Here is a 15,886-nt window from a genome sequence, read left to right as displayed (position 1 = left end):
CCGGATTTCGGCTGCCCATCATCGAACCGATATTGGCTTGGTCGATGTGAGCTGACACCTTGCCTCGTCCTTTTCCCCGCGTTCCCACTTTGCACATGGCGTGCCGCCCCGGTCCCCCATTCCAACTCGCTTGACGGCTGCGTGCGCTTTGCATCTGTTTCTCTCAGCTCGTTCTGTCACGCTATCGCTGCGTCACAGAGCATCTCCCTATCTTGGGTCTCGGCTGACTTCGCCGTCCCGCAACTATCTTGAATCGACGAAGCCCGGGCGCAGATACGGGAATCTCATGACATACATTCCAAGCCTGGCTCGTAGCTGCTCGCGATCAAAGCTGGCAGGGAGTTCGGCCGAAATTGGACACATCTACATCAGTCCTCGGCCGTGCCAGCCCTACCATACGCCTGGTTGAGACTACCAATCAGACGCACAGGCACTCTTATCGAAGCCCTTCAATTTTGACAAGAAGAGCGCCGTCAGTCGCTCCCTGCGGATGTCACTGTGACTAGCTCCACCAGGTTGGCTGGAGTCGTTGAGGTACCGCTTTTTCCACGTCCAGGTTTCAACCCTTATGTCAGACGGGTACAGGCTCTTGGTCAGTTGTCTAGGTTATGATATTAAACGACAGAGCATTCACGCATTTTGCAGAATCATAAATTGAAGCAGTGACATGAGCCCTGCCCTGTCATTTTATGGCCCAACATCAAAAAGCCAAAGACATAGGGCTCATATTCTCTCCCGAGTGTTTCAATTTGGTGGTCTAAATCTGTCTCAAAGGGTTTTTCGAGGAGAGAGACCAGTTGTAAGACTATCAGCAGTGGGATTTGAAATCATACGAGTTGGCAGTCTGGTCTGAAGTTGCTTTAGTGGTCCTTGAATACCCATAACCTGGAGATAAAATCATCAACTCCTTCAAATAGTGTTAATCGTGGCTCTAAGTGTCTCAGGTAGGTGGGGGGACTTGATAGGGGAGTGCTGGTAAGAAAGTACTATCGATGTCTTTGATGATCCAGATCAGACGGCTTTGGCGATAAGCTGCGAGATATTCTCGTCTGCAACACAATCCGACCAATCAGCCTCGGGCGAAGTTTTTGGCTTTGAAGTTGTTCAACACATGCTACTACTTTTGACAAAAGAAGTCTATCTATTATCGAGAACTGCCGCCATGTACAATAACTCCAACTTTTGAGACTCGCTCCAGGCTGTCTTTAGGCTTGACTGTCTAAAATAGTCTACACTTATTAACCTTACCGGATGAAGCATCTAGAGAGGCTGGTACATTGGATGGTTTGTGTTGCATACTTCCGGTATAGCTCACTCTTGAGATGAGTCCACGCGGCCCCAAGACCTACTCCGGACGTGTGCCAGAACCCGGGCCGATTGGGCTCGACGAAGAAATTTTTAACTCTTGAACATGGTAAGACTCTCAGCGGATGCTGCCGATCTTGGCTACCCGAATTAAAAGCTGTGTCGAAGATTTTCTTGCAGGATTACAGTCATTTCATTGGGCGATTATCCCAAACAAGTTCAACTTGGCTTTAACTATCGAATCGAGCTGCCATTTTGGTATTATCCTTGTCAGCGAGCAACTGTAGGCCCGGGAGTTGTTTAGGTCCATCTGCTTGTCAGGCGGCAAGAGAATGACGGTCTGATTAGCCTCGAAACGACGGTTATTCCTTCCAACATGAGAGCCAATTGAGTCATTACACGATCCCGTCGTCTCTCTGATGACACCTTGGAATATTGGAAACAACGATCGCTTCCAAACCGCTGTCCTGGGGTTTATCCGGGGGTGTTCTTGGCCCGGAACCCCTAACTCGAAGCCTTGAACCAATGCCTCAGAATCGGCAGTGATTTCCACTCAACCTCTTGTAATTGGTCTTAAACTCAAGTTCAGGGAAACTTCGGATAGGGCAAGCGTCTTGTCGCAACGAGGCATCGTTGACTCCCTAGTCTTTCTGTGGTTGGAGTGTAGTAGCATGATAAGCAGTATCCATACTCAATGAGATTGACGCTAATACTGCGCCTCCAAAAGCGAAGGATTCAAACACTGCAACAAGACGCAACTCTCCACCTTGTTGCAGCATCGCCCGGTGCCCCATAGACCACAAAAGCATTGGGGATTCAAAATCCGACAGAGAAAAAAGCAAGCGGTGTGGTTTCGTAATCGAGGCCGTATCCAGAATTATGACATGGATATTACCCCGCGCATCCCACCCAAGCAAAGACACAAGATAATTGGCTTTTCTTCAGACATTTATACACCTGTCTTAGTTCCTGTGATTGAAGACCTTTGATACACGCCACGCAACTGATAGCCTCAACCTGATTGAACAGTTGATTGGTTGAGGTCGTTTCGAAGGCACATCTGATCGTGTGCTTCCGCATCCGTTCGAGGGAAACCCCGAAAGAAGCACATATGGCTTCGCTCTCAGATCTCAAACAGGCCACCCGAAGTGTCCTCTCAAGCCACCCGAAGTGTCCTCTCAAGCCACCCGAAGTGTCCTCTCAAGCCACCGTTTGAATCAGAACCCCCCACTCGCCGCGGCATGCTTCGTGTTAGGGCTCCTGGCCGTGTCGTGGCTTTTGGCCACGGTGAGACAGTACCGACGCCTTCGGCACTTCGAGGGTCCGTCGCTGGCAGCTGTCTCCAAACTGTGGCTGCTCAAGACCGTCGGTGGGAAGACGGCGTGTTTTGATTTTCATGAGGTGACTCGAAAATACGGTGAGCCAATCGATCTAGTTGTTCTTCTTCCTACTGTCTTCGCCCCTGCCGAGATCGCTCAATCTTGAGGCCGAGCTGGTACGGTGTTAAAGTCCATGGCCATTGACGGCAGGCGAACTACAATGAACCTTTTCTCACATGGACGTACATTGTATGTAACGTAGGCCCTCTTGCTCGAATCGGGCCAAATGATCTCCTCAATGACGACCCGGAGTTGATGAAGCGCATCCTCGGCGTGCGAAGCGACTATCGTCGCTCCGATTGGTACGATGGCATGCGCTTCCACCCGTCAAAGAACAATGTATTGTCGTGGAGAGACGAGAATGAGCATTTTAAGCTTCGATCCAAGATGGCAGCAGGTGTAAGCCCCCGTGGATGAGTCCTAACATTTCAGCCCAAACAAGAGGGTCTGCTCACAATTTCCAGTATTCCGGCAGAGAGGTCCAGGGCCTAGAAAAGAAGATTGACGACAACATCCTGCAACTTGTACGCCTGCTGGAAGGCTATGTTGACGCCGGCAGGCCTTTCGACTTCGCGCGGAAGGCGCAGTTCTTCACCCTGGACGTGATATCAGACCTCGCCTTCGGAGAACCTTTGGGTTTCATGGCGACAGACTCTGACATGTATGATTACATTAAGACGACCGAGGAAACTCTGCCGTTCTTTATGGTGACGACCGTCATTCCATGGCTGGTTAAGCTCTTCGCATCTCCCCTCTTTCGGTCTGTGTTGCCCTCGGAGAAAGACAAGGTGGGATTTGGGAAAGTCATGGGGTGAGTGTCCCTTTTCAGAGGAAATAGAATGTGACAGAGTAACCTAACCAGTGGCAAGAATCGCCAAGAAATTCTCTGCCGAGCGTTTTGGACCGCATAAGAAAGTCCAGAGGGACATGCTCGGCTCATTTGTGGCCCACGGTCTAACCCAGGAAGAAGCAGAGTCCGAGATTCTGCTCCAAATGTAAGATTCCCGCCCTTCAACACGACATAACACGGCATAGGAGAAAGTCATTCACTTACAGTCCGCCAGTATCGCTGGGTCCGATACAACGGCAACGGCAATCCGAGCTACGATCCTCCACATCATAACCAACCCTCGCGTTCTCACCCGTCTCCTGACCGAAATCACCGCCGCGGCGGCTACCGCGACCCGCCCTGTCATCTCCGAAGTCGAGGCCCGCAACCTACCTTACCTCCAAGCTGTGATCAAAGAAGGTTTGCGCATATTCCCGCCCGTCTCAGGCCTGATGGCCAAGGAAACGCCACCCGAGGGAGATGTTTGGAAGGGGAGGTTCATCCCCGGCGGCACGCGCATTGGATGGTCTGCTCTGGCCATGTTCCGGAGGGAAGACACGTGGGGCAAGGACTCGGGAGAGTTCCTCCCTGAACGCTGGATCTTGACGGAAGACGGGGGCAGCTGTGTTTCTGCAGAAAAGCTGCACGAAATGGAGTCTGTTATTGAGATCATATTCAGCTACGGGCGATATCAATGCCTTGGAAAGCCGGTGGCGTGGATGGAGTTGAGTAAGATATTTTTCGAGGTACGTTCATCGTCGACAGCATTTCTTAGAGTGCGGCAGAACGAGAGAGCTGATGTGAAGTGCTTGCAGCTGTTACGACGGTTCGATATGACCGTTTGCTATCCCACTAAGCCATGGTATACTTTCAACTGCGGTATTCATGCGCAGTCGGAGTTCTGGGTCAGGGGTTATCGAAGGGAATAGGAGACATATACCATGTCTGAAGTGACTAAGCTTCACAGCGTTTTGACATCATAGTCGTTAACACCATGTACTGGTTTTGAACGTATGTTGGTTAAGGCACTGCCATGCTTCGGTCGTTGGAAGGGATGAGTTTCGGGCCGGGCCACTCCGCACGCGCCGAACACAAAATAAAGATGGTTGAGAGCAAAACAAGTTTGAAATCCCGTTATGTCTCAGGCATTACGTTGAACTTATCTTCTAGATTTCCAATAGTCTTTACGACATAACATCCAGGTGTCCTCAACTCGGCAGGCTATCAAGGAAAATCGAGAGGAAATTTTTGTTGATTTGGAAGCTGCCCGTTTCATGAACATGATGAGAAGGCGGAATTTTGGTACACGAACCAAGACGTCTGTGGAAACTGTAGACGTTCATTTTGACAAGGCCCAGATGAGACATGAAGTCCTTCGACGTTGGAGCTGGACATCCCAGAACACGACGCGGTGTTGTTGCCGAGCATTACACAGCGTCCAGCACAAATATGATCATGCCTGGCAGCGCGATTCGGTCGCTGGAACACAAACCAGGTATCGCCTAGTGCTTTCTCCCTTGAATCGATGGCATTTGGGGATGCAACATGACGACCAAAGCACACTTTCCCATAGGACTCGGAAGAGTCTCCCGTCATTGATTCCTCCCTTGGAATGTTGGGCTTACTCAAACCCCTCTACTGGTTGACAAGGGGCTGTCAGCTGTGAATCCCAAATGCACATGGATAACCATGAGCTCCAAGACGGACACCCTCCAGAACGTACTGTGCGAAAAATGAGACGGAACGTCTCCAGAACAAGACAGCTTCACAACGCTTACGTCAATGTCACCAGGAACGGGTCTCAGATCCCCGGCCCCCAATATTGATGTAAGGGGTAAGTGGCATCTTAGTAGAGTCGCGGGGAACATGACACCCACAGAGCTGCGCGTTCTAGGCCCCCCTGTTCTCCAGGGCAAACCCCTTGCCCTTGGGATTCCGTCTCTATAGCGTTCCCCGATAACGGTTTGTAACGTTCGCCAGCTAAAGTCAAGTTGACTAAGGAAATCGCCGCTTTGAACACTCCACGGTACTCTTTTCAATTCCAACGAAGCTCATGATGCGTTAGGGTTAAAACTCATCTATCCGCAACGTCGCAATCGAAAACTTTGTTATATTTTGTCTTATCAATGCCATCTAGTGCTGTCTACCCTTGGCCCGAATTGCAAACAACCTCACCGTCTTCACTGCGCCTTTGAAACCACCAAATCGGCATGTTCTTCCGTGTGCCTCGGTAGCGTAAGCTTGTGTTCACCCCTAGCATATTCCAAACAGAACTTCACCAGCCCGGGACAAGCGTGCTTGGAACCCACGTACGACCGCCCCTTGTACTCCAGCCCCTCGAGCTCGTAAAAGTACGCCTCGTTGATCTCGAAGAACTGGTGGATTACCGCCTCCGTCGGCTTCTGGTTGTTCGTGAAGAACACCCACGCGACGCAGATCTTGAGCACCGCGGCGCCGCCCTTGGTCTGCACGACCTTGGGATTCGTGATTGTTGTTGTGAGGGGCGACTTGCCCTCCGTGGGGTCCTTGAGAATGGAGTCCACCCGCGACGGCATCATCCGCACGGCGGACATGGGAGCCGGGAACAGTGCTTTCTTCTCCATCTCGTAGTCTGGATGCCCGATGAGCTGGAGGTCGTAGAGCGCCAGCAGGTCCTGGAAACGCTCCATGATGACGACGACAGGCAACCTCTGGCTGCGGATAGACTCCGTGGCAGCCTCGCGGTACTTCCGCATTCTGCTCCTCGCCTCGTCAATGCTGCCGACGGACTTGAGCGTCTCGTCGTAGAATTTGCGTTGCAGGTACGCGATCAACACCGCGACGGAACGCGACCTGCCCGACTTGCAATGGATTAGAATGTTTCTGCCCTCCGCAGAGTGCCGTTTGATGAATTCGTTCGTCTCATCAAAGTGGTCGATCAAGTTTGAGTTGGCATTATCCTCAAGCGGGATAATGAGCGGCCACTCAACCACGCTCGCGCCTTTTGCGAAAAACCTACGTAAGCCGCCTCGCGGATCCGTCTTGTCCCACGCCAGTGAGTCCTTGGGGTGTATTGTGATGACGGCTCGTATGTCGTGCTCGATAAGAATCTCCTCGTTCAGCGCATGGTTCATACCCCCAATGTAAATCTTCCCTGGGCTGTTCAGGTCAGGGTGGGTGATCCGGGACATCTCCGTCGCGTCGTTCTGCGTCCATGCTCGGATCTCATCCCAAAACAGCCGATGCAGGAACGCGAGAGTGGGTTTGCGGTCAAGGTTGTCGAGAGCCTTGTACGAAGTCGGTTCATATGACCGGTTTATAGAGAAGAGGTCGCTCCATTCTGTTGATGGGGCCTGCTTGGCCTTTTCGTGTGACATGATTGGGTTTGGCGATGCGAATGGGGTAAGGAGGTTGAAAATAAACTGCACCGGTGGGCCGGGACAGCCTTTTGCGAATCTTGGTATGTCGTCTGATAACGTCAGTCTCGTGAGCTTCAACTTGTCGAATTGGGCATGTTCAGCCGTGAAAAAGCTCGAATGACGTGTCCCAAGCTGATTGGTTTGGAAGCCCAGGCAGAAAGGCTGACATGTAGGTTCCTACTTCACCTGTCAGCCTCGAACCGAAATGGACATCTGCATATTCTTTAGCTCATAATGGGTATCACATTTAGTGAACAATTGCGGCTGCGTCTTTGGTGTTGGTTGGATGTGGTTTGGTGAAGGTGTGAGCAAGGACCGCAAGTACAAAAGTATAACACCTGATTGGCCACCCCACCGAGGTGAAGGTTGCTCTAAGTTGGTCTCATTGGTTGGGGTCTAGGCCTGAACCCCGCGTCAAGCCTGCCACTAAGCTCGGTGCCGTCTCAAGGTGCCTCGGCAACTGATCCTGGTCTCCTTTCTCTTTCCTCCCATGTTGGCAACCTGACCAGAAGCGGCACATAAATTTATTGCACCCTCGTCGTAAATCAACTACCGGACTGGGAAATTCATATATAAAGGTCCGGAAGGTCACAAATGTAACATCTCGCTTGTCATTTCACTCACAAATCTGCTTACTCATCTCCCAAACCACTGCAACTTACGGGACGGCGTTGGTCGCAGTGTATCGACAATGGCTTCACCCGACGAGGAAAAAGCTATTGTGCTGTACCACTATTCCACCTCGCCATATGCGAGGCGGATCGCGTGGTATCTGGCACTCAGAGGCATCCCTTACGCCCAATGTGTAAGTATATTCATACTCTTTCATCTTATCACTAGGAACACAGCACTAATACAATATCAGATGCAACCACCGGTGATGCCCCGGCCAGATGTTGCAAAACTCGGCGTTGCCCATCGGCGCATTCCGATCCTATCTATCGGCCGTGATGTCTACCTTGACACACGTCTGATGCTCCGCAAACTAGAATCTATTTACCCGTCGCGCCCGCGTCTCGGCGCATCCAAGCCGGATCAAGCCGCCCTCGAGCGCCTGCTCGAAGCCCTCACCATCGACGGCGGCGTCTTTAGCAACGCAATCAACCTACTTCCCACCAGCTTGCCCATGCTGCGCGACCCGGCTTGGTTCAAAGACCGCAGCGGCTACGCTGGCGTCAAGCTCTCAGCTGAGGTTATGGAGCGCAACAAGCCGCAGGCTGTCAACGAGGTGCGACGCCACATGGAGTTCCTCGAGACGACGCTGCTGGCCGATGGGCGTGACTGGGTTCTTAAGACAGACGGCCCCGGCCTCGCGGACATTGAAGCCGTTTGGTTGGTCCACTGGCTTTCGGGCATTCCTGGCGCGTTGCCCAAGGAGCATATTTCGGCTGAAAAGTTCCCCAAGGTCTTTGCATGGATCGTGCGATTTCAGAAAGCCCTGTCGACTGCGAAGAAGGCGGCGCCAAAAGTGAAAACAGTATCCGGGGACGAGGCCGCGGAAATCATCATTTCGTCGCCGTATAACGAACCCCAGGAACATGTTGACCCCCAAGATGCGCTTGTGGCTGCTGAGGGCTTGAAGTCAGATGATGTGGTTGTCGTCTGGCCTACCGACACGGGTGCATCGCACAAGGATTCAGGGAAGCTTGTGAGCATCAACGGAGACGAAGTGGTGATTGAAGTCAATGGAGAGAAGGGATCTGTCAGAGTTCATGCGCCGAGACATGGCTTTCGGGTGGAGAAGCTAGAGAGGTTCAAGGAACGCAGAAGGTCCACCAAGCTGTGAGCCCCCCGGGCCGTCTCTACGGTACGTAAGTTGCGTAACATGCGATAGCGCCCAACGCCTCATTCCGAAGTTTGGGATTGAGCGAGACCAGCGAAATTCTTCAGTGATGCTGTGATGTGTGGACGTCAGATTGAGAGCATACCGATAGAACTCGGTCAACACTTGTAATAATATCATGGTAGATCCTTGATCATTCTCCATCGAAGAATTCGAAGCCCATCTCAAATTGGCGGACGGCTTAGGAATGTGATCATCCATGTCTTGATTGCATTAGACGCGAAACCAGCCGTATCCACGAGAGAGCTTGTGGAAAGATATGGCAACGGCCTGTGAGACGCTGACTTTTTTTTAGGGTCTCATGCCAACTACAATTGTCTTGGCACCCGACGTTGAACCGTTTGCGGCCTAGTAATAGCGTCGTCCATATAAACAGCCCAGCTGGAAACTTGTATGTCACTGAGAACTTCCTGCACGTAGCAGATTCAGTGGCTGGCTGTAACCTAAGTCCCGGCGTGCTTTACCCAAGGCGTCGACTGAAACATCACAACTGGGACTAATGGGGAAACAAATGCCTTGCTGGGGTATTATACACAGCGGTAATGCCACGCGGTGAAGTTTCTGGTCTTTGACGCCAGTCCGGCATGGAGACCGATGTAAGATCCGGAAACGACGTAATGGGATGGCAAGGATGTCGCCTACTTGCCAGCGCGGGTCACCAACTGCCGTGAATGAGATGGTTAGGAGCGCAGAGACGGGCTGGGGGTGAGATTGCCACATGTTTGTCATCGGATATACCAGAAGTGCGGGATCAGGATGTCCTGTGTGGTGTAGTAGAATGATATTGGCCAGGTGAAAACTGGGCGAAGGCGCAATGGGATTCAATCCGATAGTAGAAAAAATCCAATTTTGAATGAGCAGGCCGTCGAGGCTCCTGAATGATCAGACGAGATTGTCTGTTGGGCCACGGGGAGATGAGGCTTAAGCAGGCACTTGTGGCGCTGACCCAAGGGAATGGACAACACAGTAGTATGTAAAAGGGTGGAACAATATCCGTATGCCAAAACGAGATCCTAGAGTTTTCCCGCTATGACTAGGCGTGGGCTCGTCCAACGCGTGACGTGGGCGTCTCTGGAATCTGAGTCTCGACTCTGCGTTCTAGGCCAACACAGACGGCATTAGAGCCGCATACTGAGCGATAGATGACAAATGACATGAAGTGAATCCATATGCGTGAACGCACAGCAAACGTGCCGTCGCACCCAACATATGAAAAAAGGTCGATCCGTCATTATTCCGTCAGTATGTTGTTCGAAAAGATTGGTTGCTCAGAACACGAGTCCGTACAGGCTATATCACCGTATCGTGCCGTCGGGGGCGTGTTCTGGGGGGTCTTGGGGGTTTTGAGTGCATCCAATCAGGGATGAGGCAGATAGGCTGCCCATACAGTGTGTTGCGACGCGGTCGCGAAATGCAAACTTTGAGCACAGTGTGCCGCCCTGGCGCGGGACTAGAGGGGAGGCGCTACAGATTGCAGGGGTAGTTCTCCGAGCCTAGTGCGTCATAAGATGGTAACTTACCAGGTCGCTCTGCTCCGGAGTTACGTACCTTTTCTTGAAGTGTCTCCGCTGCGTTCATGTTTACCTCGAGAAACCCGGACGCGAAGCACAGAGCAGAATCAGCACCAAACCAAGAGGCCTTGAACGGGAAACAGCCGTCATGTTTGAGCGAACCGGTGGGTCGTTAACGGTGCAGAGACTTCCTGCAGAAAATTTGGACACTGTCGCTAGACGGGTTTTGTCAAATTCGCAAACCATCGTCGATGGATCAAGACCAAGACAAGCCCGTCCGGTGACTGGAGACTGAGGAGGACCATTGAGCATTTGGGTTTGTCTACTGCCTGGCTATGCCATTCTTTGCCATACAAACCTTGAGATGCATCCCCGACCGTGCCGGGCGACTAGTCGCTGGCACCTTTGGTATCGTCGTGCTTGGCTGCCTATCCACACAGGTATCCCATTCGTCGGCAACTTAACGAGACACAATTACGTCATGTTCAGTGACGCCACCAATGCGATGAAAAGGGACGAAAAGTAACAGGACAGTGCGCCCCTATGTGTACTGACACGAGCAAAACAGTTGCCCTCGAGCATGCACTGGTGCCGTTTTCGAGAACTCTATCAATTATTCGTCCCAAACGAAAAACAGACCAAGTTGGTAAAACCATGACGTAATGTGTGTCTGAAAGAATATCTATATCGACTGTCGCGCGTTATTGACAGCAAAAGGTACGGTCGCTTCGGAGTCAATTGTACTGATTCTGGCTACCGTAATACCTTTTGCCTTCCCTACCGCAGAGTAATTTCGAGTTGCAGCGGGTCTGTTGAAAAAAAATCAGGGCGGAAAAGGGTGGGAAACGGTGTGAGAGAGCATCGCGTGGATGAGCCTCTGTGTCTGGGCTCTTTCCGAGGACTTGATGAACGTGGCCCGACCGGTGCTAGTGCTGTGACGCAATTTGTTGGAATTAGCAGTCGCCCATTTAGAGGGCGGGGACTCGATACCGGGCCTCCCTGACCAGATCCTTGTCATCGCGCCTCCCCATTGGAGGCCGAGGTCAGCAATTTGCCACTCTCACTGGCAGCCGCTCTGAGTTCTAGATGTTTACCAGCCATCCCTCGCTCCTGACAGCCGACTAGGTCAGATACATACAGATTATAAATCGGCGTGAATGCGGCTGCAATGATCCGCTTACCGTCCAGATGGAGCAACGCAGTCTGACACGGCCAGGTTTTGCGTATCCGTCTTGTCGAATGCAGTCGAGACGATAGAGTATTCCGTGTAGTCGGTAGCTGCGGTAGCTGCACACTGTCCAAGTCGAAGAGTCCAGATCGTGATGGGGAGGGGGGGTGTTCTTTGCTCGGAAAGAGCAATTGCCCATGCCGATCAGTTCACCGTAACGCTTTTTCGATGGCCAGATTCCTCCAGGCGACTGGCGGCCGCATCCTTAGACACCTGACAGGGCATATACGGTGCGAGTGGTTCGATGGCGTTGACTGGTCTAGACTCATGAGACAAGGCAGGGCGGTGCGGATTGCTGTATGAAGAAGACGATACACTGGGCTGTCTATCGCCGTCGTGGGCGAGACTGGGTAAATGTATGAGAGGAGGAGGGCGGCTCGGCAGGCAATATGAAGGGCCGGACAGTGGATTATCACGAGAGCTTTGGCAGCCGCCTCCACATTCGGACAGCGCAAGGGACAAGGGAAAAAAAAACCAAAAAAAAGGCTAATTGAGAGAGAAGCGAGCGGATTGCGATGATTGCGACTGGGAGGAAAGTGATGCAATCAATGCAGGGGTGTTGGACTTTGGAGTGGAGCCACTAGTGGAGATATATACCCACAGTATAAAACGTTGGATGCACACACTGGTTGGGTGTTGGATGTTGCATTACGGGGTGTACAGACCCCCTTGAACTTGCATTCCTAGCCATGCCTATACGTCGAAGCAGGGCGCGAACCGGCAAATGGCCCCGTAAATATACAGTGCGACACCACTTCCCGGTCAACATGCTCCTGCAAGTCAACGGTCAAGTTCACATCATACAGTGTGTCGGAACGCGATTTGACAGCAAGAACGATGGCACGGTGGAAGATGGTCCAGAAGCCCGAGACGCAAGGTGAATCACTGCCTTGCGATTTGCGTACCTCCAAGTATACATTGAAGCATTCGGCAGAGATTGGAAAAGAGGGAACCCTCGCTTAGGCTAGCTTCTGGCCGAGGCAATGCAACGGTGCTAAATTTTCTTTAGCTGATAAATCAAAAGATAGGGCACAGAGGCAAAAGGCAAAAGGCAAAAAAAGCATCTGCGAGATGTGGAGGGATGATCTAGTAGGGGAAGGAGTGGTGCGCGGCTTCGGCAGACGGTCTACCGTCCAAGCCGTCGTCGCTTGATACAGGAAAGACGGGATGGGACGGAGGTTTAGTGGATGGATTGTACCGAGTGAGGACATCTTGACTCTAGTGTCAACATCGGCATAGATAAGATGGAAAGAGATATGAAGGGAAAAGGGCAGTAGTAGAGGGCATGGAGACAGCGAGACAAACCGATCGAGTCACGGGGCAAGATGGACAGACAAGACATGTTGACCTGATTTCGATGACGGACCAAAAAACTGAGGACACGCCAAAAGTGGACGGAGTGCCAGAAAGCACCACTATCGAAAGGATTGTACGTTTCTAATTGGCAACTGGTTAGGCAGGTGTGGTGGAACCTTTCCTCATTCGTAGGCCGTCCACGGGTGTCCCAGGTCATCCAGCACACAGTGCGAGAAACAAAGACCCGCTTTTGACCCAGCGTTTCTCGCAGGACGGGGAAGCAGGAGCTACTTAGCAGGAAGGAACAACAAGACAAGACCAGCAGGCGCGCACAAAAAAAGTGAGCAGGAAGGTACGACCCAGGATGGGGGTGGATGGGGGGGCGTTGTTGGAAAAGGAAGGGTGGGCGTGGGCAAGGACATGGACCTGTGGACGTGGGCGTCCTGGTGTCAGAGTGTGCGCCGCCGCCCACCCATTTTCTTTTCTCTCGTGCGCCTTCGCCTTTTTTTAAAATCGTCCTCCGCAACGTCATACTTGACCTGTGACGTCTGCCGTTTTTTTCCCAACAACCTATTCTCGCAAACGACTCGTTCTGCACCCCCAACCTAGCACGCTCCCGCGGGTACGCATCGCATACGCAGTACTACTGACACTGAGGCCCAAACTACGCAATCTTTCAACTGTTGCCGGCCACAGAACTGTCGAACTTTCCCCCATTCCCATACACGTCGTCGTCGATCGTCGAAAGCTTCTCCATTCCTGCCTGTGCCGCTTCCAATTCAGAGGAGCGCTGCAATAGCGTAGCAGCTGCCTCTGACGATTAACCTTTCTCTCCCGTTCTGCTGTTGCTGTCCTCTTTCGCACGCATCGTCTCTCTCCAGCACCGCACGCCTTGGGATTTCTGTCTCCCTACTTCGCTTCCACCCTAACTCTCTTCTAAGCCTATCCTTCCTGCGTGCAACCGTCCTCTGACCTCATCTGGCTTTTTCAACCACCACCACACATCATTCTTCCCCCTGCCGCCGTCACTTTTTTTGCCATCGGCGCCCACCCCACAAACGTCAACAACCCTCTTTTCCCCAATATAATACATCATCGTCGTCATCATGGGGGCTTCACCGACCAACGCCTCGACCAGGGGTGACACCAAATCACCCAAACAATCAAACAATGCCACTCCGCCTCGTCAAGGTATGATGAACATCTCCGCAACATCATTTGTGATGTGATACTTGTCCACCAAAACATTGTTGTCGTTGCCTTGCATTCGCTCACCAATATCCAGATTCTCTGCCCGAAGTGAAGCAACCCGATCCGAGTCTGAAGCCTGATGCCGACGGCGCGAAACCTCTTGGACCTCCCCCTCGACCCGGACAAGCTACAGGAAATACTCCCGATTACTTCGGTGGCGCTGCCGCTGCATCTCTCAGTCTGGAGCCCAATCCTTTTGAACAGTCCTTCGGCGGCGGCGCGCCAGAGACGCCCGGTGGTACGAAATTGCCATCTGTTGCGGCTCTGACTTCCCCATCTTCTCTCCTTCCCGGCAGCGGCGCTACACCTTTCAACTGGGGAGGAGGTTCCTTGCGGACCGGCCCATTGAGTCCAGCGATGTTGTCCGGTCCTACAAGCGATTACTTTAGTGATACGCATCACCTTCGAGGCGGATTCCCGACCCCTAACGAGTCTTCGCTAAGGACAGGCTTGACTCCGGGTGGCAGTGGTTCCATGTTCCCTGCCCCTAGCCCCAATTCTCAACAGTTGTTTGCACAGCTTGCTAGTGGAGGTGCTACACCCAGCACTATTGATTTTCATCGTACGGCGTTGAGCGCTGCGGCAAAGCGTGAGAACCAGAATCAATCTCAATCCCAGAACCCCCAGCAGCAACCTTCAGTCACTTCCCAGCCTCAGGACATGCCTAACGGCGTCGCGGCTGTGAAGACAGAAGCTAAGCAGCCAGGTCCTTTTGATCCGCACGACAACGACGCGGCCAACGGTTTGTTTATGCTCGCCCAGGGTCGAAACGGCGCCCAACCCCAGGGATACCCGGCGACAACGCAACCTCAGTCTCGCGCACAGCCTGCACCTGCCCCCACGCAGGGGATCGACACCTCTCCACAGATGGCAAGTGTCAACGGTGCTGGCTCTGTCGGTGCTGGGTCTTCTGTCAGAGGTGTTAGTGAGGGTGGTAGCGCAGCGTCAGATGAAAGTGAACAGGCTCGACCCAACACAAGGGGTAAGGGCAAGCGCAACTCTACTGGAGGTGCCACTACAAACGGCCGGAGAAAGGCTGAGGACGCTCCGGCCAAGGCCCCCCCTAATAAGAAGGTTAAGACAAGCACGTCACCTGCGCCTGAGATGAACGGCGATGATAGCCATTCGGATGACGACGACGACATGAAGTTCAAGCATGAGGACAAGGACGGTAACTCCAAGTCAAAGATGACTGACGAGGAGAAGCGAAAGAACTTTTTGGAACGCAACAGGTAAACCCCATTAAATAGTTTCTGGTACGAACGGAGCTAACAAACGTTGCAGAGTTGCCGCATTGAAGTGTCGCCAACGCAAGAAGCAGTGGCTGGCTAATCTGCAATCCAAGGTTGAGTTGTTCAGTAGCGAGAACGATGCTCTCACCGCTCAGATCACTCAGTTGAGAGAGGAGGTTGTCAACCTCAAGACGCTCCTTCTTGCACACAAGGACTGCCCCGTCACACAGCAGCAAGGACTGCACGGCGCTTTTATGCAGCAAGCCATGGAGCCGTTCAACCCCCAAATGAACCCCTACGGCATGGCGGCGCCTATCCCTAACCAGCAGGTTCTTGCAGCTGGACAGGGCGTGCAACGACGCTTCTCATAGGATCCAAGTCTACACAGGATCCGTCTTTGATGGGAATAGGAGCAAAATCGGCTGCTCAACGAATATTTACAGCGCTGATTGTATCGACCTGCTTGCAGCTAGCGTCGAAACTAAAGTATATGCGCAACTTCTTCTATTCTGCCCAGCCTTGATTTGTGGTTCGACTGTATCATCATTTTTTCCGACAATCCTGCTCCAACATCACCACTTCGCTTCTACCATTCGATCATGGGGGGTTTGCTG

The 15,886-nt window shown here is 52.4% G+C and overlaps 4 protein-coding genes across 4 annotated transcripts; 3 read left to right on the top strand and 1 right to left on the bottom strand.

The window, feature by feature from the left end:
• Positions 1–2,939: 2,939 nt before the first annotated feature.
• Positions 2,940–4,442, top strand: CTRU02_200358 (pisatin demethylase; the record flags this gene model as incomplete). The annotated part of the gene is made up of 4 exons (XM_070203677.1): positions 2,940–3,083; positions 3,149–3,495; positions 3,554–3,679; positions 3,749–4,442. The coding sequence occupies 4 exons, from the start codon at positions 2,940–2,942 to the stop codon at positions 4,440–4,442; spliced, it is 1,311 nt and encodes a 436-aa protein (XP_070062259.1).
• Positions 4,443–5,693: 1,251 nt separating this feature from the next.
• CTRU02_200357 (dual specificity catalytic domain containing protein) lies at positions 5,694–6,869 on the bottom strand (the record flags this gene model as incomplete). The annotated part of the gene is made up of 1 exon (XM_036718360.1): positions 5,694–6,869. The coding sequence occupies one exon, from the start codon at positions 6,867–6,869 to the stop codon at positions 5,694–5,696; it is 1,176 nt and encodes a 391-aa protein (XP_036589360.1).
• A 733-nt stretch (positions 6,870–7,602) lies between these two features.
• CTRU02_200356 (glutathione s-transferase) lies at positions 7,603–8,697 on the top strand (the record flags this gene model as incomplete). Its single annotated transcript, XM_036718359.1, has 2 exons — positions 7,603–7,716; positions 7,777–8,697. The coding sequence occupies 2 exons, from the start codon at positions 7,603–7,605 to the stop codon at positions 8,695–8,697; spliced, it is 1,035 nt and encodes a 344-aa protein (XP_036589359.1).
• A 5,198-nt stretch (positions 8,698–13,895) lies between these two features.
• On the top strand, positions 13,896–15,643 carry CTRU02_200355 (bZIP transcription factor; the record flags this gene model as incomplete). Its single annotated transcript, XM_036718357.1, has 3 exons — positions 13,896–13,980; positions 14,075–15,272; positions 15,325–15,643. The coding sequence occupies 3 exons, from the start codon at positions 13,896–13,898 to the stop codon at positions 15,641–15,643; spliced, it is 1,602 nt and encodes a 533-aa protein (XP_036589357.1).
• Positions 15,644–15,886: the final 243 nt, after the last annotated feature.

Source organism: Colletotrichum truncatum, assembly GCF_014235925.2.
Source record: "Colletotrichum truncatum strain CMES1059 chromosome Unknown Contig_0001, whole genome shotgun sequence".
NCBI classification, from domain to species: domain Eukaryota; kingdom Fungi; phylum Ascomycota; class Sordariomycetes; order Glomerellales; family Glomerellaceae; genus Colletotrichum; species Colletotrichum truncatum.
The sequence above is the reverse complement of the archived record's forward strand: the minus strand, read 5'-3'. Positions and strand labels throughout refer to the sequence as shown.